Source organism: Wolffia australiana, chromosome 6 (assembly GCF_029677425.1).
Source record: "Wolffia australiana isolate 7733 chromosome 6, ASM2967742v1".
Lineage (NCBI taxonomy): Eukaryota > Viridiplantae > Streptophyta > Magnoliopsida > Alismatales > Araceae > Wolffia > Wolffia australiana.
This window is the reverse complement of record NC_135840.1, coordinates 15,947,501-15,972,123: the sequence shown is the minus strand read 5'-3', so window position 1 is coordinate 15,972,123 and position 24,623 is coordinate 15,947,501. Positions and strand designations below refer to the sequence as shown.

At 41.0% G+C, this 24,623-nt stretch overlaps 1 protein-coding gene across 1 annotated transcript; it reads left to right on the top strand.

Moving 5' to 3' along the window:
* The first annotated feature begins 4,209 nt into the window (after window positions 1–4,209).
* Window positions 4,210–24,125, top strand: LOC144704063 (GTP binding protein). Its single transcript, XM_078576289.1, has 12 exons — window positions 4,210–4,368; window positions 4,969–5,136; window positions 6,085–6,208; window positions 12,486–12,577; window positions 18,760–18,858; window positions 20,854–20,967; window positions 21,162–21,226; window positions 21,641–21,757; window positions 22,064–22,139; window positions 23,309–23,401; window positions 23,648–23,698; window positions 23,896–24,125. The coding sequence occupies exons 1-12, from the start codon at window positions 4,282–4,284 to the stop codon at window positions 23,992–23,994; spliced, it is 1,185 nt and encodes a 394-aa protein (XP_078432415.1). The 5' UTR covers window positions 4,210–4,281; the 3' UTR covers window positions 23,995–24,125.
* The last annotated feature ends 498 nt before the right edge of the window (window positions 24,126–24,623 follow it).

Sequence of the window (24,623 nt, the reverse complement as noted above, 5' to 3'; positions counted from 1 at the left end):
CCTAAGGAGCAACTCAAAGGTATCATAGGTCTCCTATAATGTAATCCAAATACTGTTTCTTCATGGATCAATGTTGAATTCATCATCCATTTCTGTCATACTGAAAATGTTTTCATGCACAAAATCATAACCTGATAACCCAACGTATACCTTATTTTGGGTCAACTCTAAAAGAGTAAAATAGTTCTAGCTGGATCAGGCATGCCCTAGTCCTTCCCATACATGACCTACACAGTATACAAATCTTAAAATTTTTGGATCTCGACCTATGGACTATGAAGAATAGCAGCACATAATGTTGCCCTCATAAAATTTGTGTAAGACTGCCTTTATAGTGTGACCCTTGAGGCACAATGGGAGGACCAAATATACAACCCAATGATCATGCCAAATGTACTGTTAGTTTCTGGCATGAACTACATGCATTATTATTTGGAAATTATTTCACATGAAAAATGTAATCTCAATGATTATGTTGATTCCATTATACTTTCTTAGAGTTGGATGATCATTAATTATTTCAAGGAGAATCAACAGAAAAATTCTGACACAATTTCAGTGCCACCTTTCTTCTTGGAGCATCAGAAATAATGACTAATTGTGAATGGTGTAATTTTTTTAATGCTTAGTAGGATAAATAAAATCTCTCACTTCTTATTCTTGTGAGGCCATCCATGATGTTGGAGATTTATAAATGAGAAACAGATTGATTTATAGGCCCCGAATGTGCACTAAATAAATCAAACAATGCCATATATCATAGAGTGCTGAGCCCAACATATCATAGAGATATTCCTGTTAAACATCATTGTGCACTTCATGCATCAATGCCAAACAAACCATGTACGGCCACACATACCAGCTGACCGCATGGAAGCCATATATGCCCCTTGTCGTGATATTTGGTGTTGATCGTACCACCAAGAACAACCAAGATCAGGGAGAGGGGAATCCACGGTAAGCATCAAGGGAGTATCATATTTTCCTTCTCACACTTTTATGTCACTACGCCCAACATGGCTGTCAAGCTATTGGAAAATTTCGAGATGGACAAAATATTTTATTACATCATTTGAAAACTAGTCTCCTTATGACTGACTGTAGGAGTTGATGTGACATCTCAAAGCAAAGATGTGCAAGTGCTGGAGACCCAAACAAGCCAAGATAAAGGTTAAGAGGACCATATCTAACACAAACAAGTCAAGCATCAACTGTGATATGGAAAACTTAATAAACAGTCCAAAGGCATATAGACTCCATTTAATACTACCTTTAATCATCTGTGATATGGCAAACCTCATGTACAAAATATGAATCACCTATAAGATGTAAGAGATACTACTCCCTCCCATTCAATGGAGATGGGAGCCCATATGAATTGGGCTTTGAATGTGTGTTGTAACTTTGATAGCCTTGGCTCATGCACTATATTTTGTCATGACCCCATTTACACATCTGGTTTTCCAAGATTATGAGCTCATTGAATGACAAGGTTAACCTTGGTTGAGTTGATATTTTATGGAAAATCGAAAGCTGATGCATTGTTGACAACGCTGAACTCATGGAAGTGGTATATAGAAATTGCAAGAAACACAAATTTTAAAATAATTTGAATTTTTCAGCCACATTCCATCATTGGATAATGATACATAATGGAAAAATAAATAACAGAAGTTGTATTCAATAAATATTATTTTAAAAGAATGATTTACTTACTCAGATAAAATTCCATTATTCATGTGATTGTCTAGTTTCTTTCAATGGATTGTGGTGCAAATCTAAGGCAATATCATGAGTAAATCACATTTTTAATAAAGTACAACAGAAGAAGTTATAGCCAATGAATCAATCGAGGTTAATTTCATTTGATCGATCTGGATTTTGACAGGTCTTGGAACGGATTATCCAAATATTGGTTGCAGGTCTAGGATATTGTGGGAATTCTGGCACTTAGTCCAAAAGGCTTAAAAATATTAAATCATTCAAGCCTAGATTTCCATTACCCATTTTTAATATCATATCATTATTTCAATATTAATGATGCCATATGTTATGGTGAACGACTATAATAGACATCACAATGAACACATAGATAAAATAGGAATTGTCAAGAAATTCATAGTAAGTGCTTGGGAAAAAACATGCCAATGTTCTTAGATAAAATTTATTGAAATGTTTCTTTGAAACATGTGAAGCCCTCTAATATGTAAATACCTACAACATTGTTAAAAAAATATGATTTTGCTAATAAAATAATATACTTATGTTGTTAATCTGTATAATAACATATATATAATCTTTATTCAAATGTGTTTCATACTTTATAACTATTTACAATTTTATATTTTTTCTTGTTGTCATTGTTTTTGCGATCACAAGGACACAGTTATATCTTCCATCCTGCCTTTTGACTATCTCTCAAAGATCTTAAACAGTTGAATTCAACCAAGAAAGTATAATATTTTTGAATTTAATTAATCAAATTATGACACAAAAATTGAACTTAACTTCAATACCCTTGGAAGTGATTTAAAATATGCTTATCTGGCTCATAATCTACAATACTAGGCATTATAACAATTCAAATTGTTCCATACTCAATATTATTTGCATTTTCTGTTTATGTTTTCTATTTTACCTTTGCTGTTTGATGTTCTTGGAGTTTTTTTAGTAGAAACCTATGAAGTTCATGCCCATGTCCTGAAATTCCTCAGAGACTGGTTTTAATTGAGTATCGTATTGCTTTGGAGAGCTAAAAAATGGTGATAATCTTTATGACATCAATGTTTTTTTTCCTTACAATCATTAGTCATATGTCCCTTGGAATGGAAAACAAATAAAAGCCTACATGACTTATGTTCTATCCCAGCATCAGATGCCTGTTATTTATCTCAAGGTTTACAACTGTCAATTACCATCCCCTCATCCATCCCATCACTCATTCTGACAGGCCATTTAAATGGATGATGGAGTGTGTAATGAATGACTGACAAAAGTCCCTTTTTGTCTTGTTTCGTCCATCTCATTTCATTGTCCATCGTTTGTCTCCAAACTTATCATCATAGCAGTTAATCGTCGTAACCTCAAAATGAAAAACAGAACAATAGCCTTCGTGCGTACCTTTCTACTGTCTCGTTCCTTTGTCAAATGCCTATAAATATACAACCATCATCGATCCTTTCCATGACCCACTCCCTCATGTGTTTCCTCCATACCCTATGATAGAAACATAACAAAACTATTGACTTTGTGAAGGATGAAAGAATGAATTCTCGTTCTGTATGTCATGAGTCCTTTCCATAACCCATCACCCACTCTGGCATGCTTTCCTCCCATATCGTATGTTAGAAATCAAACACAATTACAAACTTTTTAAATGATGGCTGAACGAATTCTCATTCCATTTGTAATTCACCCTCTATGGTCCATCATCCATCGTCCATTGTCCCATCATTTGTCCTCCACTACCTTCACCTGTCATTGGTCATCCATCAACTGTCATCCACTGTCTGTCATCTGTGATCCATCACACGTCAACCATCATCCACCATCAATCATCAATTGACCATCATCCATCAGCTGGCACTTGCCACCCATCATCCGTTATCCATCATTCTGCATCTGTCTTGGGCAATCCATCATTCGTCATCTATCAACCATCATATGACCATCACACTTCATCCATCAACCATCATTAGACATCCATCATCCATCGTCTGCCGCTTGTCAACCATCATTCGTCATCCGCCATCGGTCGTAAGTTGTCCAACATACATTATACGTCATCCAACACTTGTCACCCATCATCCTATCTCACATTCCTCACCCATTCACTGTCATCCACCATCGGTCGTAAGTTGTCGAACATCCATTATACGCCATCCGCCTCTTGTCACCCATCATCCTATCTGACATTCATCACCCATTCACAGTCATCTAATGCCCATCATCCATCACTTGTCATCCATCTTCAACCATCTGCCGTCCATCATCCATCATCTATCATCTATCACCCATCACCTCTCATCATCCATCTCATCCATCGTCCATCACCTGTCATCATCCATCTCATCCATCGTCCATCACCTGTCATCATCCATCATCAACCATCTGTCATCCATGATCCATCATCCTTATACGTGTTCCGTCATCCATTATTCGTCATCCGTCCCGAATCTTGTAGCCAAGTAGGGTTTTTGTGCACCCGGGCAGGTCTACCCCCAATCTTCAGTTCAGTTCGTTGATCTCAGAAGCAATTTACGAGCGAGGAGCAGAGCAGAGATGCCGCCCAAGGCCGCGAAATCGAAGGAGGCGCCGCCAGAGCGACCCATCCTCGGTCGATTCTCGTCCCACTTGAAGATTGGTATCGTGAGTGTTTTCTGATGCGTTATCTTCTCCCTTTTTTCGTGTTTAAATCTGACGTAAACGAATTAAACGAACTAATCATGCTCTAAAGATTAATATGCTTCTTAATGGTCTGGAATTTGCAAAAAAAAATGCCTTTTTGAAACTCAGCTGTTCTCTTCGTGGTGTCTTTGATCAAAATCTGATGGTGGATTTTGTTCGATATTTGGTAGTTTGAACACCTGATTAAGGTAACGTGGGAGCATGGATATATAGTTTAAACTGTACTGTTTGTTTTTGATGGTATACACCCAGATTGGGGATGATTACTCGTTTCTTTATTTCCTGAGTAAATATGCTTTTTCGTGTCAAGGAATGCATCTATTATGATAATTACTCGATGATCTCAAGTTTTGGCTTCTGCAGCTCATGAAAATAACTGGCTTTCCCTTGAGAAAATCCAGCTGCTTTAGTTCATTAGTCCAAGGTGTTGGGTTTTTTATTTTAATTTACGTCGAGTTTCAGGATTAGGGAGTGATGTCAGTTGTTCATTCTGAAATTAGATTGAAGTTTTTGTCTGATTATCTCACGTATAATCGCTGCAATGGTCTGTATGTTGATTAGGTTGGGCTTCCAAACGTTGGGAAATCTACGCTGTTCAACACATTGACAAAATTGTCGATACCGGCTGAGAATTTCCCTTTCTGTACTATTGAACCCAATGAAGCAAGGGTGAATGTACCTGATGAACGGTTTGACTGGCTATGTCAGCTGTTCAAACCAAAGAGTGAGGTTCGTTCTGTGCTTTCATTTAATTTTTTTGTAACTTCGTAAGTTTGAATTTGTAATCTTGTTTTTTTATTTGTGATGTGAAATGACTTTCGAACCAGCATGACCTTAAGTTCTCAAACTTTTTTTTTTAAAGTTCTCAAACTATTCTTTTGCCATTTGTCTTTTGCTGAAGAGGACCAATTCCTTTTCTACCTTGTAGGGCAAGGAATTTTCTTCTTCTTTTAGGATCGACTTCTATCCTTAGCTGTGGTCATCCTTTCTTAGCATCCGTTTCAGGGCCGACTTGCTTTATTTGTTTCAACGAAGGCCGCAATAGTATTGGTGAATGAAGCCAACTGTGGAATATTTTTTTTATACCGGGAAGATTTGTCTCCCTACGTCTCAGTTCTGCCAGAAATATTACAATTGCTGATTATCGTCCATTAAATTTAGTCAGCTCGCTTTTCCATTCATGAATAGAAACAGCTACCTTATATCAATTAAACTTGGTGTTCAAACATTTTCATGCTATTTATAGTGTCGTCAAAATACAAAATGTGAGTGTAAGTTCATAGACACCACTGTTCAGTGTAATATATTTTTGGAAAAATATGAACAAACATAAGATGATGATGAGTACAACTGGCTCTGTTGCACGCTCAAAGGGTGACAACTTGGAGTGATGCTTGAGAGAGAGGGATGCCAGACGAGCAGGTAGGGAAATATCGTCCGTTACAGTAGAGATGGCATTTTGTACCATGTTGGTGATGATAATTTGGTATATGGTTGTAATTGAGTTTTGAATTAGGATCCCTCTTATGTGATTTATTTCGACGTTGAAAGTTCAAAACAGTTATTGTTTCTATTACTGGGGCATATAACAGCATTAATATCCTCAAGTGTTGAACCGTTCATCATTGCAGCTGTTCATTTAGTTTCTCTGCCGTTTCTGTGATTTATGGTATGCAGGTTTCAGCTTTCCTAGAGATCCATGACATTGCGGGACTCATTCGTGGGGCTCATGAAGGCGAAGGACTTGGAAACAATTTCCTATCACATATTCGTGCTGTGGATGGAATTTTTCACGTCTTGAGTCAGTACTCTGAGTTTATTTTCCTTTGCCTATCAATAGTTATTTTGGATCGTAGATTACTACTATTGCAATAGTGTTTGAATTGTGTTAGATGTCACATTTTTTCGCATTTCCGTTTATCTATTTCCATATTTTTTTGTATCATTTTAATTCCCATGTGCCAAATTAGTGGCCTTAAAGACCTCCTAATGTGAACATAATGCCAGGCTAGGCCCAGGCAGACTTCTCAACCTAATTTATTACTGAATAATGTAGTGAGTTGGATGTTTTTACAATAAAAAATATTCAATGGGGTGCCAACACCTCTACAGGTGGGTTCAAGGTTAGGCTAACAGTTTAATCAGTTTGATATTGATATGATCCCCATCATATATATGCTAGTGTTGGGCTATCTGATATCTGATATCAGACAGTAAATGTCTAATATCCGGATGAAATCAAGACGATTTCAGTTATGGGATATCGGATGGATACTGTAGGGGGTCAGGATGTGGCCAATGCCAATACCAGATATTGGATATCAGATTTCAAACTCCGTACCAAAAATTCGCATCTGTATATTGATATCCAATATCTTGATATCGGTTTAAAAAATCCAAAACCATTGTCCCGTATGAAAAAAATTAAAATAAAAAAGTACATAAATGCACTGCATTGAATGATGTCTGTGTAGTTGGGCCCATTTTGGGCCAGGCCAGACTAATTATTAATCCTTACAATTCCAAACCTTTCTAACTTAATTGGATATTAATAAAATCCATTAAAAATATTAATTCTACTCACCTAGAGAATAAAATAATCTGTCCCAGGCCCTGTCATAAACTGGATGCCCCTCTGGTTGGCGTTGATTACTGTTCCCAGCTCATCTCTGTACTGGAACTGTCTATCAAAACTTTCATGGCCATGTCTTCTTCTGGTCCCATTATCTTGCCCACCCATTTAGTCAACAATGATGTGTTCATATCTTGCAGGCGTGGTACTCCCAGCCCGTCATGCTCCATGGGGCTGCAAACAGTCTTCCACGATACAATAGTAGATCTACTACTGTTTGTTAATCGGGGCCGTTTCCAGAAGAATGCCTCATCAAGGATTCCAAATTTGCTAACGACCCCCTTGGGCAGCTTGAAAACAGAGGGGTAAAATATCACGATTGAAAAGAGCACCAATCTCAAAAAATGCCAACCAACTAGCTTTTGGCAGCATGCGGCTCCAATTTCCTATACACATTCTCGATCACTGATGCCCAATCCATGCTTCACATCTGCCCCCAATTTCCCAGGTGATATGGGCATCACAGCAGATCCAGGGGTGGATGTCTCTTTGGACAATGCTTTCTGGGCCTCAATCAGGGAAGCTAGATACGTGAGGAGGGAATGTGGAAGGTTTCTCGCAGTGATATGGGCTATATGGCTGCACCACAATGAGTTGATCTTTAATTTGAGGACAGCCTCAACGGATGTGGATCATAACGGGGGTATCTCCCCGATGTTGTACTGTGAAGCTTAGAATCACAGTAATTCACTGATGTAACAGTGTAAACTTGTTATAAATAAAGTTCAGGACAATCTCAATGTAAGGATAAAATTAGGGATAAAAGGATTATGCAAGAACATAATATTCTGGATAAGCTTGGAATGGATTCTTCCCTTCTCTGGCTGTGGAATCTCTCCACGTCCACCCTCAGGTGTTCTCGGCTTTCTAAATCAGGAACAGTTTTTTGATTTTGTTGATGGTTCAAATGCCCCGCCCAAGATCATATTGATAGCTTCGCATCGTGAGCCCTTTCGTGCGTATGTGCTGCTGCCAGCCTGTCATGGAGTGTCTTCTTCCTTTGATAGGTTCTGGTAAAGAACCTATTATAGTACTAGATCCTAACAGATCCACCTTGAATTTTATTTTCCATTCTACCGCTGGCGTCGATAAACTTTTCTCCTCTTAACCCTTGTATTTGTTGGGCAACAAGGAAAACAGGGAACGATTGAGAAACTTCTGGTCTGGCATTAAGTGACCTGATGATAACATGCAGTCACTGGAAGGGTGTGCAAGGAATTTTCACCCTGCTTTAGTCCGATGGATTCTCATTCTACTGTTGCAGGCATAGGCAAAATTCGAATAGATCATTTGGTGTCTTTTATATAGCTTAGAACGCCAATACTCAATTGGTTCTCGTTTCATTTTAATATCTATGGCTGTCAAGGTAATGGGATGGCAGATTGATCTGTTGAAGGGAAAAGTGGATTACACTTCTTTGAATCAATCGGGTGAACCCTTGAAGGGAGTTCAGGCTAGGTGGCCCAAATAAAGCTTAATTGGCTCAGGAAAAAGTGGACTACACTGACAATTAGGCAGCTACGAAAACTGCATACATTCCATCACGACACACTCAGACTAAATTTATTAAAGTATCTTATGTCTCTGGGACACTGACCACCTTAGACTTACCTCCTGTGCTATGACTTGAAAAGATTTGATTCTGTCGGATCTCTAAATGAAATTTTCAAAAAAGGGGGCACGCAAGAAGGGGGACACCTTGGTTCCAAAGATGATACACAAAAATAAATATACAGGAATTTGAGAAATTAATGATGGTCTTGGAGTATGGCACATGATGTGGATGAGTTTGAGTGAAAGAGATAGAAATAGTTTTTTCTGCTCCCTCATGGCCTGTTTCTCTTTGGAACTTGGATTTGTGGACCCAATAACAACACTTGCAATTGTATATCAGTGGAAGCTGTGTCGTTTAATATTCTTGGTTGAGCAGTGGGTCCTATTGACTATCGGGCAAGTCCAAAAAGCTGATCAATGGGATTTTGTCAATTCTCCCCTCCTTCGCTAAACATTTCTTTTTAAGTTGGAGGTTAGGGAATCACGTGATGATACAGGCAGCCAAGATTTACCTCCGGCTTCTAACATGGTACTGTTTTGCCGCTTGTTGATGACTTGTGGGCATCATGGAGTAAATTTGAACGTCAATTAGGACTTTCAGCTTGTGTTCAATTTTTTAAAAATGAATGGAACCCATCATGCTGAGACTATAAACTTTTGGACCGGCTGCTTAATGTCCTAAAAACCACTTGGCCTCCTCTGGTTTTGATGAAACTACTCGTGGCAGCCATGCAAGCTTTATTGAGGATGGACCTGAGCAAAACAGACTTGTATGATCCTGAAAGGCATACAGAAGATGACGCTTCCGGAGGCGGGAAATGCCACGGCACATTCAATTTGAATTCGCCATGTGTGCCTATATATAAGACCGCAGTGGAAGGAGGCAGTTACGAAATATTTTCTCAAGAATTCCCAAGTCTGGGGGAGCGGAAGGAACATCCCCGACGGCCAGGAGGAGAGATCGGGATTGGATCTCCGCCACGTTACCTTCTTTTTCCTATTCTCTCTGCTCTATTACGATCAACTACTTCTCAGTTGAATCAGTAACAATGTGTTGGACTTATTGCAATAGTTGATGCTATAACATCCATGTGTATCTTCTGCATGCTGAGACCATTGAGGGCACTTTGGTCACTTAGCTATTATGCATTTCCATTAAAATAGTTGGATCATTCTCCTTCGGAGATCAGAGTAGTAGTGATATCGGAGTATGTTTGGGTTACTATCTTACTCTCTCCCCTAGGATGTCCATCTTTCCAGATTCCCTCATGTTGGTGATTCCCAATCATCCGGGCAATATTGTGCCCTACCGCCCTGTGACTGTCCCACAGGATGTTCAGCCAGTTTGCTTCTGCGTCGTTCTGAACCCTGATCCAGATTGACTCTTCTATCCCCATCTTATTATTCATTTTAGACCCATTGCCCTATCAAACTCGATATACCTCATCATCGCTAAGGTGTTGGCTAACCGGTTGAGGAGGATAATTGGGAGCCTAATTGGGCCATTTCAATTGGCATCCCTTCCAGGTAGACAACTGGTGGACAGTGCAGTGGTGGCAGGAGAAATTGTAACAGCATGGAAGAGAAAGGGGACAAAAGGATTTATTTGGAAGGTCGACCTTCACCAAAGCGTATGATTTGCTCGATTGGAGATTCCTATGGTCGGTTTTTGCAAAAGCGGGACTTTCCAGAGGAATGGGTGGCATGGGTACGATGCTGTGTTACATCCCACACATTCTCAGTTCTAGTTAATGGCGGGCGGAAGGGGGATGGATACACCCACAGAGAGGAGTCAGGCAGGGGTGTCTGTTAGCCCCGTTACTATTTGTCCTGGCAGTGGACACCTTGGCCACCTGCACCCTTAAGGCATGTGAATGCGGCCTATTAAGGGCCTTCCAGACTGTGAGCTGTCCACGGGGCATTCCATTACTTCAATACGCGGACGACATGACATTCTTCATGGAAGGGTCCGTGACAGAAGCTTTAACACTATCTACACTGTTAGATATTTTTGCAGACTTCTCAGGGTTATGTCTCAATCTGGCTGAATCGGCATTTGTGAGATTTGGACTTCCGACGGCGGCAGAAGCGCAATGCGCCAACGCACTAGGCATACCTCAGGGTTCTCTACCAATGAGTTATCTAGGTCTCCCATTGACGGGGAGATGTATATTAACCACAGAATGGCAACCAGTGATCGAGAAGGTGAAGTGGCGGCTGGAAGGCTGGTGGCAGGCCAAAGTGCTATCAAAAGGGGGTCGTTTGGTATTATTGCGATCAGTGCTTTCAGCGATCCCAATATGTTACATGTGGGTGTTTAAAATACCAGCAGTCGTGACAAAGCATCTGGAGGGACTGATGAAGAGGTTTCTTTGGGGAACCAATAGAGAAGATGGGCGTAAGAGGGTACCCCTGGTAGCATTGGAAGAGGTCTGCAGGCCCGTGAAACCAGGAGGGCTGGGGATACTACACATAGACTCCATGAATCTAGCACTACTGACCAAATGGGTGGAAAGGATTATGACTTCAGTGGAGGGCCTCGTCCTCAATGTCCTTAGGGACAGTTATGACGCGGAGAATGACTGGGGGAGAAGGTGGGCTAAAGTTCGGGGTGAGTCCCCTTTTTGGCGCAGTTTGCGTAATAGTATACCCCATATCTGTGAGTTCTTTGAACCCAGGTTGGGGGAAGGGGCCGGTTTTCGATTCTGGACTGACACCTGGTTCAATCAAGGCCTCCTGAAGTTGAAATATCTAAGACTTTTTGCTCTAGCGAGGAATCGAAAAGCCACGGTCGATGAATGCTGGTTCGGAGCTTGGGTCCCTACCATGCAGGGGGCATTATCAGAGCCACGGTTTGAGGAACTGATGGAGATGCAAGAGAACCTCTCGCATATCAGAACGTCGAATGTATATCGAGATGGCTGGGTATTGCGAGGGCCATCTTTCTTGGTGGAGGATGCATTTTTGAAGATCCGAGGGTAAGGGGGGGGAGACTCGACAACCATCAATTCATGCTCCACACTGATGATGCAAAAAGTTCCTCTAAATGTGCGGTTCTTCGGCTGGTTATTGAGAGGTCGAAGATTGGTCACGTGGGTCTTTCGGAGGAGGTGGAATCCGACGGCTTCCTTCGAATGTCCCCTGTGTGCCCAAGGCGACGAAGACTGCTCCCGCGTATTCTTCACGTGTCAGTTCGCCCAAGAAGTATGGGCAGCGCAAAGATACCAGGGCTGATTATTTCCTCCGACGAGGCATTTTGGACATCAGTCACTGGTGGTAGATATTGGAGCAGACTGGAATGGAGGAGGCTACTTGCGGTGCTATGGGCGTTATGGCTGCACCGGAATGAGGTGGTGTTCAAGGGGAGGCGGGCGTCAGTGGAGAGCATCATTCACAACATTGAGACACGTGTCTTTTTGGGTTGGAGGGAAATGATTGGTGGACCATTTCAGTCATATATGTGTTTTGATTATACATATTTTCTATTGTCAATGGTAGCAGGTTGACCACCAATTATGGGCGGTCTTCCTTGTTTTCTTCAAAAAAAAAATTCATCTATCATCAGAAATATTTGAAAACAAGTCAAAGATAGAACTCTAGGGTTCTATCAGATACTAGACCTTATGGTTGATTAAATGTCACTTTGAATGAACTCAAGTGACTGAAAAGTCTAGTTGGCGGACAATATTAGACTAATGTGGTTGTTGAGGTCGGACACAATTTATATATCATTTTGCAACCTTACCACATGAAGGTTCTGGCAAGATGGAAGGCACTCTAATATGTGTACTGGTTGCAACGTCGCATATCATATTCATGTTGTTTTTTATGTTGCTTGTTTGACTGTATTTGCTACCGTAAAGTTGTTTTTTTCTACATCTTTATTTTTCAGGGGCATTTGAGGATTCAGATGTCATTCATGTTGATGACTCAGTGGATCCTGTTAGGGACTTGGAGGTTATCACTGAAGAACTTCGATTGAAGGTATTTGTGATGACCTTTCATTCGTCAGTTTCTTTTTTTTCATTTTCATGCCAATAACTTTTGAGTCTAATGTGTATTCTAATGTGTACTATCTTTTGAGTCTGTCATCTGGAGGGTAAATCTAAAATCAAATCCTAGATGTAAATAATTCTTGTTAGATAAACATCTCCTTTCATTTCTGTTCCATTCCGTTTGTATCCTGTCTATTGTGTTTTCCATTGGATCGTTTATGCTCACATGTGAGAATAAATGACTTATGTTGGTTGTGTGAGTTGTCACTTATTCTTTGACATGGAGAATACATGACTTACCTATTATTCAGCTTTGGCCTGCCAATGTGTTCAGAACCAGTATTTTAACTGGCCAACACTAAATGAATATGTTAGATCATCACGGCCCATTTAGGGCAGATTGGACTGACTTATGGGCCAAAGGCCATGTACATGTAATAGAATAACCCTAGGAAAATGAATAAAAAACCTAACTAAAATCAATCTAAATAAGGGCCCGTTAAGGGCCCATTAAGAGCCCACTAAGGGCCCATTAAGGGCCCAATAGTGAGGGGCCCATTAGGGCCATATATTAGGTCCATTAAGGGCCTTATATATCCTGGGCCTGATTTACATCAGGCCCAGACTCCAACGGCTAGAAAACTAGTCGTTGGACATCCAGTTGCAAAAAAGGGCAGCTGGATGTGATAGGTCCCAACGGTCATATTTTTCAAAAATATGACCATTGGAGGGACTGTTTTTCTCTCTCTCCTCAGTGCATATTTGTATAAAAGGGCAAAGGATTAGTAATGGAAGATTCCAACCTTTTGTGCCCTATTTTCTGGTGTTCCTCTCTGTCCATCCTCCTCTTCATCTCATCATTTCCTCATCTCTCTCAAGAATTACATGGTATCAGAGCAGGCTCGACCAGTACCCATTTGAAGCATTGATTTTTTGGAGTTTTCTCCTCAGAAGATTCTGTATCTCTCTGAGTTGAATCCTCCTTCTGCAGCATTGATTAGTTTCCTGTCTTCTGTCAAGAAGCAGGATATTTGAAGTCCTGAATTTGGGGGTTCTCCTCAAACTCTGTGAAGTCCTATTTGTTGGTGGCTACCTCAGCAGTTCTCTGCATCCCTGGGGTATGTTCATCAGCTGCAGCAAAGCGTCAGTTTCTGGTAAGGATTTATTCCATAAGATTATGGGTAAATCCAGAACCAGGATGGCTGCAAAGGCAGAAAAAGAATCTGAGGAATTGTCTTCTCTGGCTGCTGCAACACCAGTTGCTGCTCCAGCCACTCCAGCTGCCCCAGCCACTGCCCTCGTCACTGCATCAGTCCAGACCAGGCCTGTCCTGCCTGACCTGGACATGAAGTACAACGGCCTCAATGGCCAGAAGTGGATCACCATGGCTCAAAGGACTCTCAAGGCGGCATACCTTGGGAGGCATCTAACTGAGGAAGCTCCGTCAGAAGACAGAGCTGGGATTGAAGTCTGGGAGTCTGAAGAAGCTCTCATCATGAACTGGATGATCAAGAACATGGAAGAAGAACAGAAGGATGACTACATTCTGATCGGCTGTGTTCGAGATCTGTGGCAAGAAATTAACAAGTCCTGTGCAGAAATGCACAGTGACTTCCGAGTTTACGATCTCCGAGAGCAAGAGCGAACGTTGAAGCAGGGAAGTATGTCAATATCCTCTTACTCTGCACGACTCAAAGCAATTTGGAGAGAGCTGGATCTCCTTTGGCCCACTGGTGACAAAAATTCTCCCTCTTACATTCGTGAGATCAAGTTCAGAACTCTTCAATTTTTGATGGGGCTCAACTCTGAGTATGAGGCCCTCCGAAGCCAACTGCTGCACAGGGAAAAATTTCCCACCTTAGCAGAAGCGATTTCAGAACTTCAGGGGGCAGAGAGCCGGAAGAAAATTGGCACCAAAGGAGGCAAAGCCTCCACTCCTACTGCAGCAGCTCACTTGGCCAAGAAGGAACTTCAGAGCAATCAGACCTCCTCAGTGGCACCATCTTCAGTTCCTCAACATTCCAAGGCCACACCGAAAGAAGGTAGTACCTCAGAACTAATCTGTGGATATTGCAGGAAGCCCTGACACATTAAAAGGGACTGTAGGAGATTGGCATGGAAAGAAGAACAGATCCGAAAGGGGACCTGGAATCCAGGTCAGCAGAAGAAGGCCTACGTGGCCAGTGAAGGGGGAAAACCACCCTCCACCGAGAAGGACGATGCAGGAAGCGACATTCAGAAGATTATACAATCTGAGATGAACAAGATCCTTCAGAAAATCAGCTCCACATCTTTCGCACAGTCAGGTAAGCACTTTGCATTTACCACCTTTAAGAATATTACACCGATTTCGGTATCTTGGGTCTTAGATTCAGGGGCGACAGACCATATGTCACCCCACAGATCATTGTTTCAAACCTATGAGCTTGAAACAAACAACCTCAGAGTTTTCACTGCTAATGGAGGGATCTTAAAAGTAGAAGGAAGAGGGCCAATTATGATTAAAGGAAATATGTTGAAAGGGGTACTTCATGTACCTGAATTAAAGGCAAATCTTTTGTCCTTAATTCAGCTGGTAGATGAGACTGGGTGGCGATTCATCTTGGATTCTGACTCCTGCTTTCTCTGTATAAAGAACACCGGGCAGAAGATTTCGTCTGTTGGCAGGAGAGGGGGACTGCTCTTGCTGGATGGACTAAGGGAAGATGGGGAGCAGAAAGTGATCTACGCTGCCCAGAGTGAAGAACGGGTCACGCTTCTCCATAGGAGACTAGGACACCCCTCATTTCATGTTTTGAAACAATTACACCCACAGTTATTTAAGGGGATTATTTTTGAACATCTTAATTGTGAAAGCTGCCAATTTGCTAAACATAAGAGGTCATCATATCCAAGTACGAATCATAGGGCCTCCTCGGCATTCGAATGTGTTCATAGTGATGTATGGGGCCCCTGCTCCATATCTGGCTTGGCACATCAGAGATGGTTCATCTTATTCGTAGATGACTTCTCTAGATATACATGGGTGTATCTATTGAAATCAAAAGCAGAAATCCCATCTGTTATCATATTGTTCTGTGAAATGATCCATAACCAATTCAGTAGACGGATCAAACGCTTCAGATCTGATAATGCTAAAGAATATTTCTGTGGAGAAGTAAACAAGTATATGGAAGAAAAGGGGATAATCCATCAATCATCATGTGTCAATACCCCCCAGCAAAATGGTCTTGCTGAGAGGAAAATTGGCCATATTATGTCGTCTGCCAGGGCACTCCTATTCCAAGGAAACTGCCCCAAGCATTATTGGACTGAAGCAGTGGCAACAGCCACACATCTCATTAATAGAACAGCATCGAAAACATTAGATCTTAAGGCCCCGATTGATCTTTTATCCTCTGAATTTCCACATATATCGTTAAGGACTAACCTGCCGGCCAAAGTATTTGGCTGTGTAGTATATGTTCATGTTCATAATGCAGGAAAATTGGACCATAGGGCAGTGAAGTGTGTGTTCCTAGGTTATTCCACCACGCAGAAGGGATACAGGTGTTATCATCCCGAATCAAGGAAGTTCTTTGTTGCTGCAGACGTGAAATTTGATGAAATCAGAATGTTCCATGACGAGACAGATCGATCAGATATCTATTTGGAGTCCAGTGAGGTGGAAGCCGATGGTGGAGAACTCAGCAGACCTTCTGAACTTAGAGACAGTGAACAGGAACCTGAGGTTAGTGCTGCTCCGAGTCCTGTTGAGGAGGAGGAGCCTCATGCACTAGAAGAAGCTCCAAATGAAGAACTACTACCAGCAGGAGAAAGTAATCCAAGTAACAATGGATGGTCAATTGCTATCAGTAAAGGAGCTCGGAAGTGTACGAAGACCAAGCTCTACCCAGTAAGTAATTACGTCTCATATACCCGGATATCTCCAGAATATAAACAAGTTGTCCAGGCTGTGATGACTGTATCTGTCCCAAAGAATGTCAGAGAAGCTATGTCATCTACTGAGTGGAAGAGAGCAATGGATGAAGAAATGGAAGCGCTAGAAAGAAATGGTACTTGGGAAGTGGGCCCACTCCCAGTTGGAAAGAAGGTAGTCGGCAGCAGATGGGTGTTCACCATCAAATACCATTCAGATGGATCAATTGCCAGACATAAAGCCAGATTGGTGGCCCAAGGATATACGCAGTCATATGGAATTGACTACAATGAGACATTTGCCCCAGTAGCGAAGCTGAATACAGTCAGAATTCTGATTGCTCTTGCAGCGATATTTGAATGGAAGTTGTACCAATATGATGTGAAGAATGCTTTTCTACATGAAGAGCTAGAAGAGGAGGTATATATGGCTCCACCCCCTGGATATTGTTTGAGTAAAAATTTGGGTGATGTATGTCACCTCAGAAAGTCCTTGTATGGACTCAAACAGTCCCCCAGGGCCTGGTTCGGCAAGTTTTCTAAAGCAATGTTGGCAGCCGGATACTTTCAAAGTGAGGGTGATCATACCCTTTTTATAAAGCATGGTAAGGAAGGTAAGGTGGCAATCCTAATAGTATACGTAGATGACATCATCATCACTGGAAACGACAATGAAGAAATTCAGAATCTTGAAAGACATCTTTCTTCATCATTTGATATCAAAGCTCTTGGTCTTCTAACCTACTTTCTAGGGATTGAAGTTGCATATTCAAGATCTGGAATTGTACTTTCTCAGCATAAATACATTCTCGATTTATTGAAGGAAACCGGGAAACTGGACTGCCGTCCAGCCGCTACTCCAGTAGACACAAATGTGAAATTGAAGGCAGAACAACACGAAAAGGATGCCCCAGGGGACAAGACCTCATTTCAGAGACTCATAGGCAAGCTCCTCTATCTCAACCATACAAGACCAGACATAGCGTTTGCCGTGAACTCTCTAAGCCAATTCATGAACGACCCACGAGAGTCTCATCAAGGAGCAGCTGATCGAGTTCTTGCATATCTGAAGGGTTCCATCGGACAAGGGCTGTTTTTCAGGACAGGAGGTGAGCCTAGTGTAATTCTTTATACTGACTCTGATTATGCAGGTTCCTTTGAGGACAGTCGATCGACGTCTGGATACTGTAGCTTCCTTGGCGGTAATCTCGTCACTTGGCGCAGTAAGAAGCAGAAGGAAGTCTCCCTCTCAAGTGCTGAAGCTGAGCTCCGTGCCTTGAAGAAGGGAGTCTGTGAAGGCATGTGGCTTAAAGGTATTTTAAAGGATCTTCATCTATATAACGGCAAAGGGATGATCTTGCATTCAGACAGCAAGTCGGCCATTGCAATGGCCAAGAATCCAGTTCAACATGAACGTACAAAGCATGCACGGGTGGCGAGACATTACATCAAGCAGAGCATCGATGAAGGATTCATCATTCCGCAATACGTCCCCACTTTGGAGCAAGCTGCGGACATCTTCACGAAGGGCATCCCAGGCCCACAGTTTCAGGCATTGGTGTCCAAGTTGGGCATGATCAACATCTATACCCAACTTGAGGAGGGGTGTTAGATCATCACGGCCCATTTAGGGCAGATTGGACTGACTTATGGGCCAAAGGCCATGTACATGTAATAGAATAACCCTAGGAAAATGAATAAAAAACCTAACTAAAATCAATCTAAATAAGGGCCCATTAAGAGCCCACTAAGGGCCCATTAAGGGCCCAATAGTGAGGGGCCCATTAGGGCCATATATTAGGTCCACTAAGGACCTAATATATACTAGGCCTGATTTACATCAGGCCCAGACTCCAACGGCTGGAAAACTAGTCGTTGGACATCCAGTTGCAAAAAAGGGCAGCTGGATGTGATAGGTCCCAACGGTCATATTTTTCAAAAATATGACCATTGGAGGGACTGTTTTTCTCTCTCTCCTCAGTGCATATTTGTATAAAAGGGCAAAGGATTAGTAATGGAAGATTCCAACCTTTTGTGCCCTATTTTCTGGTGTTCCTCTCCTCTTCTTCTCATCATATCCTCATCTCTCTCAAGAATTTACAGAATATTATGTTGTTCTTTTTGAAACCCTAATTGGTGTTTGCGTGTCTGGTGGCGCTGGCAGGGTGATATGCATAACCATTTTAACAATTCTTTATTCACCTTTGGATCGTATGCTATTAACTTCCCTGTTTTCGATTCCATGTGTTTCAGGATATGGAATTCATTAACCGGAGGTTAGAAGATCTGGAGAAAAGCATGAAAAGGAGCAACGACAAGCAACTAAAAATTGAACATGAATGTTGTGAAAAGGTGGGTCTGAAAAGCGGCTAGGTAAATGAACGATTTTGTATCATCCGTTTTTTGTGCTTCCAGATGGTTTCTTCTCGAGAAAGCAATTTACGCTTTTAAAATTCGCTATGGGATTGTTTTTTTTAAAAAAAACTTTGCTGTGGGATGATCGTCCTGTGTGTTCATTTGCAAAACGGAAGATGCGTTTGATTTCTAGATACAGCAACTGTTTGTATCAAGACTCTTGGTGTGTTTGATCAATTACTTATATGATTAGCTCAATCAACTTTGCCTCTCCTGAGGTTCACAAACAAGAGAGATCTAATAAGGAGAGGGGAAAGGAAGGGGAATCAATGTCGCTTGCAGATGGATGTTGTCAGGAGGTCGCTGCTGCCAATCTTGCAGGGAAGGTCGTATGATATGGACAAAGGGGAGGGAGGTCGTGGCTAAGGATAGGTCAAGAGAGCAAAATAGAGGTATAGTGTTTGCCTAAGCTTGCCTCCCAGGACAGTGCTCCTCCCATATGGTGGAGGCCCTTCCTGGGCCTTACTGGGCTGGCATCTCTTGTAGATCCCGCTGATTGGCAGCACAAAAAAGCAGGATAGAGCGATGCCAATGTGTCACTCTGGTGCTCTAGGGTCCATTATGGCATTGGGTCATTTGAAGTCTCATTCTAAAACTCAAGACTGGCACTCAGCGGCTCCCTCACACAGAACAGGCACATTGAAGGCATTGCAGCTGTGGCACGTATATCAAAATCACCAAATCCAAGAATTTGAGACAGTAGCCACACCTCAAGGTTGCCATATCAAAGAAGCAGTCGGAAGACTAGCCTCAGGTATGCTGTGATATCCAAAGGCCGCACCCATATCAAGGTAACAAAATTGAGGTCCTTGAAGAGAGGGGGACAACTGTATGCCTTGAGGTGCCAGTGGGAGCACAGCAGTGGAGGACCACTGCAATGCCCAAAAGTCGACCCTGGCAAGGATCGAGGCAGAGGACCATGGCAGAAGCCTTCGGAGTTTAATGGGATTTAATTGCAGGATGTTGCCTGCAGTGGAGGAACTTGGTGTTGTCCGTGTGTTGACTGTGCCTGTGCCGTAGATGAACCACAAACAGGGTGGATGCTCCGACAAGGATTGAAGTGATACACTTTCAACAGGCCTAGATTCTAATCACCATCGACACACTTTCAACAGGCCTAGATTCTACCAGGTCTCCCTCTTGCTTGCATTCGTCTAACCTCCATTGTTGTACTAGGGTTAAGCTATCTTCAATGATGATAATAAGCCGTCATCGCACTCACTATTCCTCTCAGCCAGCATGACAATGACGATGATCAAGTCATCAACGTCACTTGTTCAGGACTAGTATGAAGGAGTCTGCCCTGCTCGCTCCTCTGGCCATTGTTAGTCTGCCACCACCCCAGCCACCAGACCCCACTGCAAAAAGCTTCTCGTTGCTTCTGCTTTACTCGTCTCCAATAAGCAAGCCTTCTTTCCCATACCTGCCACAGCAGGCTTTTTCCATTCCCCACAGTTACATCTGCCTGCTTGCCTCTGCCTCTGCTAGGTTCTCGTACAAAAAGATGATTATGTATCGTCATCATCAATGTTATTTTATTTGTATGAGGATGACGATGGCAAGTCACCATTGTCATAGTCTCTCATTGGTGACTAGGAGGATGATGAAAAAATTGTCAGTACCTCACACCCATGTGATGATGATGACGATAATTATGACAAATACGCACTATCAAGGAAATCTCCTATTTAGAATATGTTAGTTGGACTACCGCCTGATGGATCATTCATATAGCTTTGGTATAAATAAAATTATATCTATTATTTTATTCTTGACGTCATGCCTATTTATTATTTTCTATCATGAGTCTTGTATTGTCCTCTCTGCTTCTGGGGTCTCTTTTCTGCACTTCTGCTGGATTTCAGTATTTTTTTGAAGATTTAGATTGATGATCTCTCTCTGTTTTTTTTGTGTTTCCTACTTGTCTTGCAGTTCAAAGCCTGGGTCGCTGATGGGAAAGATATCCGTCTGGGCGAATGGAAATCTGCAGAGCTGGAAGTTCTAAACACTTTTCAGTTGCTTTCTGCCAAACCTGTGATATATTTGGTATGACTCATGATACACAGCGTTTTGTTTAGTTCTTCATTTAATTGTTCATCTCCCTTGATTGTTTAGTTGTTTTTTGTGTCAAGTCTTTTCTCTTTGGATGCTTATTTGCTATTTGCCTCCATCATTTTGAATTTTTGTATTGCGATTAAACCTTGGGACTAACGGGAGCCTTATCTTTTTTTTGATAAAAGGTCAACATGAACGAGAAGGATTATCAGCGGAAGAAAAACAAGTTTCTGCCAAAGATACATGCTTGGTAAGTCTATAGTTCTGTCTCCGATATTGCAATGGATGTGCAGAGCTTTGAGCGAGAGAACGTTGATGAATTGGATCGGTTTCCCTCATAGTAAAGTACCCTCATGTATGCTTAAAATATATATCGATGGAAATACTCGTAACAAATTTATATATCTGCATTATTGTCACCTTTGAATTATTCACGGTGAAAACGGAACTTAAGTTATATGCCGAACATTTTTGGATAAATTAAACTGGGCTTCTTAGCATTGCTGTTAAAGATTTTAAACTTAACTATTTAACGTCTGCGTGCTCCCCTATTATCTATTATTGTTTCTATTAAATGCACAATCCATTCATCCTTCATCAACTGGTAAGTCTACTTTTTTTGCTCCGTACAACTTTGGTCAATTTTGACAGACCATGGTTTTAGGGTGCAAGAACATGGTGGAGAACCGATCATCCCTTTTAGCTGTGTTTTGGAGAGAACCCTAGCTGACATGCCGGAAGATGAAGCTGCCAAGTATTGCGAGGAGAACAAATTGCAGAGGTCCTGATCTTCAACTTTTTTATCCCAAACATGTAGATTCGATCACCCTGGGTTCAAGTCTACTCGTTGTCCAGTTGATTATCTGCCTCATAATTTTTTCTTTAAATAATTTTCATAATTTGTTTTTTGAATTAAAGAGGGAAGATCACCCTCTTTACTTTTTCTTAAATTTTGGGAAGATCACCCTCTTTTTTTTCAAAAATTTCATAACTTTTTTAAAAATAATATCCACTTTCAAGAGTATTAACCTCATTAAAATGCTAAAAGATGTTAGAAGATCACTAAAATTTAGCGTACGTATTGCAGTGCCATCCCGAAGATTATAAAAGCCGGTTTCTCTGCAATCAACCTCATTTACTTCTTTACCGCTGGGCCTGATGAGGTATGTATTCTTTGCTTCCGAAGAATATTGCTTTTATGGCCGTCAGAATGATCTGACTTTACTTTGTGAGCTAATTCGAATAGGAATTTCTTTCAATTCCCTTGCCATTCATCACATCTTTGTTTGGCCATCAAATAGTTTATTATTTTAGAAACATATGTTCCATGGTCTATGATTATTTGTTTAAACAAGTTATTTTAAGAAGAAAATTATCAATGATATCATTGTTGCGGGTAAAGATGTGGCCATGGAGACCTTGCAGCCTGTAGCTTACCTGATTGTGCCAACTTTTTGTTCTTTAGTGCTAGTAGTAGTCGCAGCTGGAGAATCCTTCGTTTTAGTTTTCTTTTATTTTAAGAGCCTTGTAGATTGTTCTTCAAAAAAACTAGTAGCATCTAGAATCTCTAGAATCTTTTGAAATCTTATAGAATCATCCAGACCCAAAGACTAGAATCTTCGGACCTTCTTGTAATCCAATCAAAATATGGTGGGGAAACCATACGGCGAAGTGTATAATTTTGTCAAGGTTCGAGTGTCCGTAAACCCCAATTGTGAGTTACTATTGCATAAGTGCCACCAGGTAGGTTAAATATGACGAGGATATCTGTCACTGGCCAACAGATAATTTATTTGCTGTAATGTTAATTCTATCCCCCGTATGTCTTGAGAAATTATGTCAACCCTCAGGTTCACAGAGTGAAGCCTAACAGAATAGCCGCATATGTGAAGCTATGTAAATGTGAAAATAGATGGTTCAAGGCTTCCTAATATTTAAATAGTTGAAAGTTTTCTTGTATGTTTGTCCTAATTGTTCCGACTTAATTCTATCCCGTATGTCTTGAGAAATCTGGCGTTTGCTTTCGTACTTCCCTTGCACTTCTGTGGAATGCTGTTCGAGCAGGTCTGCCTTTCTTAAAAGATAGACTAGCCAACGGTCAAAACTGTAAATTTCTTTAAAGCCAGATCTTTTCCCGGTGCTTCAATCATTTTCTTTGAAAAAAGTGCTGAACTATATTCATTTGGTTATCTTTCAATTGAAGTGGTGAATTGTGTAACTCTACCGGTTCTGGATGCGTTTCTAGGCCCGTGTTTCTTCTCCAATAATTTATTTGCTGTAATGTTAATTAATACTAGATTATTGATTTGTGGCGTTGAACAAAACTGCCCAGGTGAAATGCTGGCAAATTAGACGGCAAACAAAGGCTCCGCAGGCCGCAGGCGCCATTCATTCAGATTTCGAGCGAGGTTTCATTTGCGCTGAGGTTTCCTCCTCTCCTAATTTGCAATTAACGAAAAAATGTTGTTATGAAGCAATTAAAAAAGTAGGAAACAGAAAGACAGAAAAGGGGAGAGACAGCGTGTGATATATACATTGAAAAAGATTGGAAGAACAATATACAACGACATAGAAAAATTCCATACATATATCTGTGAGAGGGAGTTAGTAGAAAATCACATTGAGAGATGAAAATTTTCTAAAACATCATGACTGAACAATTTTCTGGCAGGTGATGAAATTCGAGGATCTGAAGGAGCTGGGTAGCGAGTCAGCTGTCAAGGTCCGTCGTCGATTTTTCATTCTCTTTTCAGAAGTTTCATAATTCTCATTTTACACTTGCTATGATTAATACATTAACATTTTGCATACAATTGTGATTTTATTATCTCAGCAGATGGGTTATGTTCTTGACCTTCTTATGTATTTTTTCAATCGCCATAAATTATGCATCTTATATCTTGATCAAATTGTGCGCAGGCGGCAGGGAAGTATAAGCAGGAGGGGAAGACGTATATCGTGCAGGACGGGGACATTATATTCTTCAAGTTTAATGTTTCTGGCGGCGGAAAGAAGTGATACTACTCTTTTTCTGCTGTTTATTTTATTTTATTTTAACGTGGGGTCTTCGTATTTCAGCCTTTATTTTCATTCATGTAATGTTAACCCGCTCTTTCACATTTGATGCCAAGAGTGCTCTTCCTTTGCCACATACCCTCTACTTCCTTGGGGCTTCTTTGTTAAAAAAAAAATTCCCTTGAGGCTTCTGGTGGATATCATATGCTTCAATGGATAAATATTTCAAAGTATACAATCTAAAAATATTTTAATGCATGGCTTAAACAGAAAAATACACATGAAAATTCAAATTTGAATTTACCTACTGCTATGTGGAATAGGGTGCTACTGTTTGGATAAAGAAAACGAAAAACAATATCAGATGATGATATTGGTAACAGTTTCATTTTGATTTTGTTTGTTGTCAAAAGTTCCTTTATAGTTATTTGGTATCTGATAATGGATACTGATAGTTTACATAATTTATCTGTCCTTCTGTTATCCAAACAGGTACATCAATGTTATAATGTACATCAATGTCACATGTTTTCGAATCAGATATTCTAGTTGGATAATGGACATCAATATAACAACAGACTGACAGCGGGCGGAGGGAGAGAGAGAGAGAGAGAGAGAGAGAGAGAGAGAGA

Excerpts from the sequence above, each read along its gene's own strand:
- LOC144704063 (XM_078576289.1), top strand. The coding sequence starts at position 4,282 with ATGCCGCCCAAGGCCGCGAAATCGAAGGAGGCGCCGCCAGAGCGACCC. Across the intron at positions 20,968-21,161 it reads CCAAACCTGTGATATATTTG|GTCAACATGAACGAGAAGGA; the intron begins GTATGACTCATG and ends TTTTGATAAAAG. Across the intron at positions 21,758-22,063 it reads GAGGAGAACAAATTGCAGAG|TGCCATCCCGAAGATTATAA; the intron begins GTCCTGATCTTC and ends TACGTATTGCAG.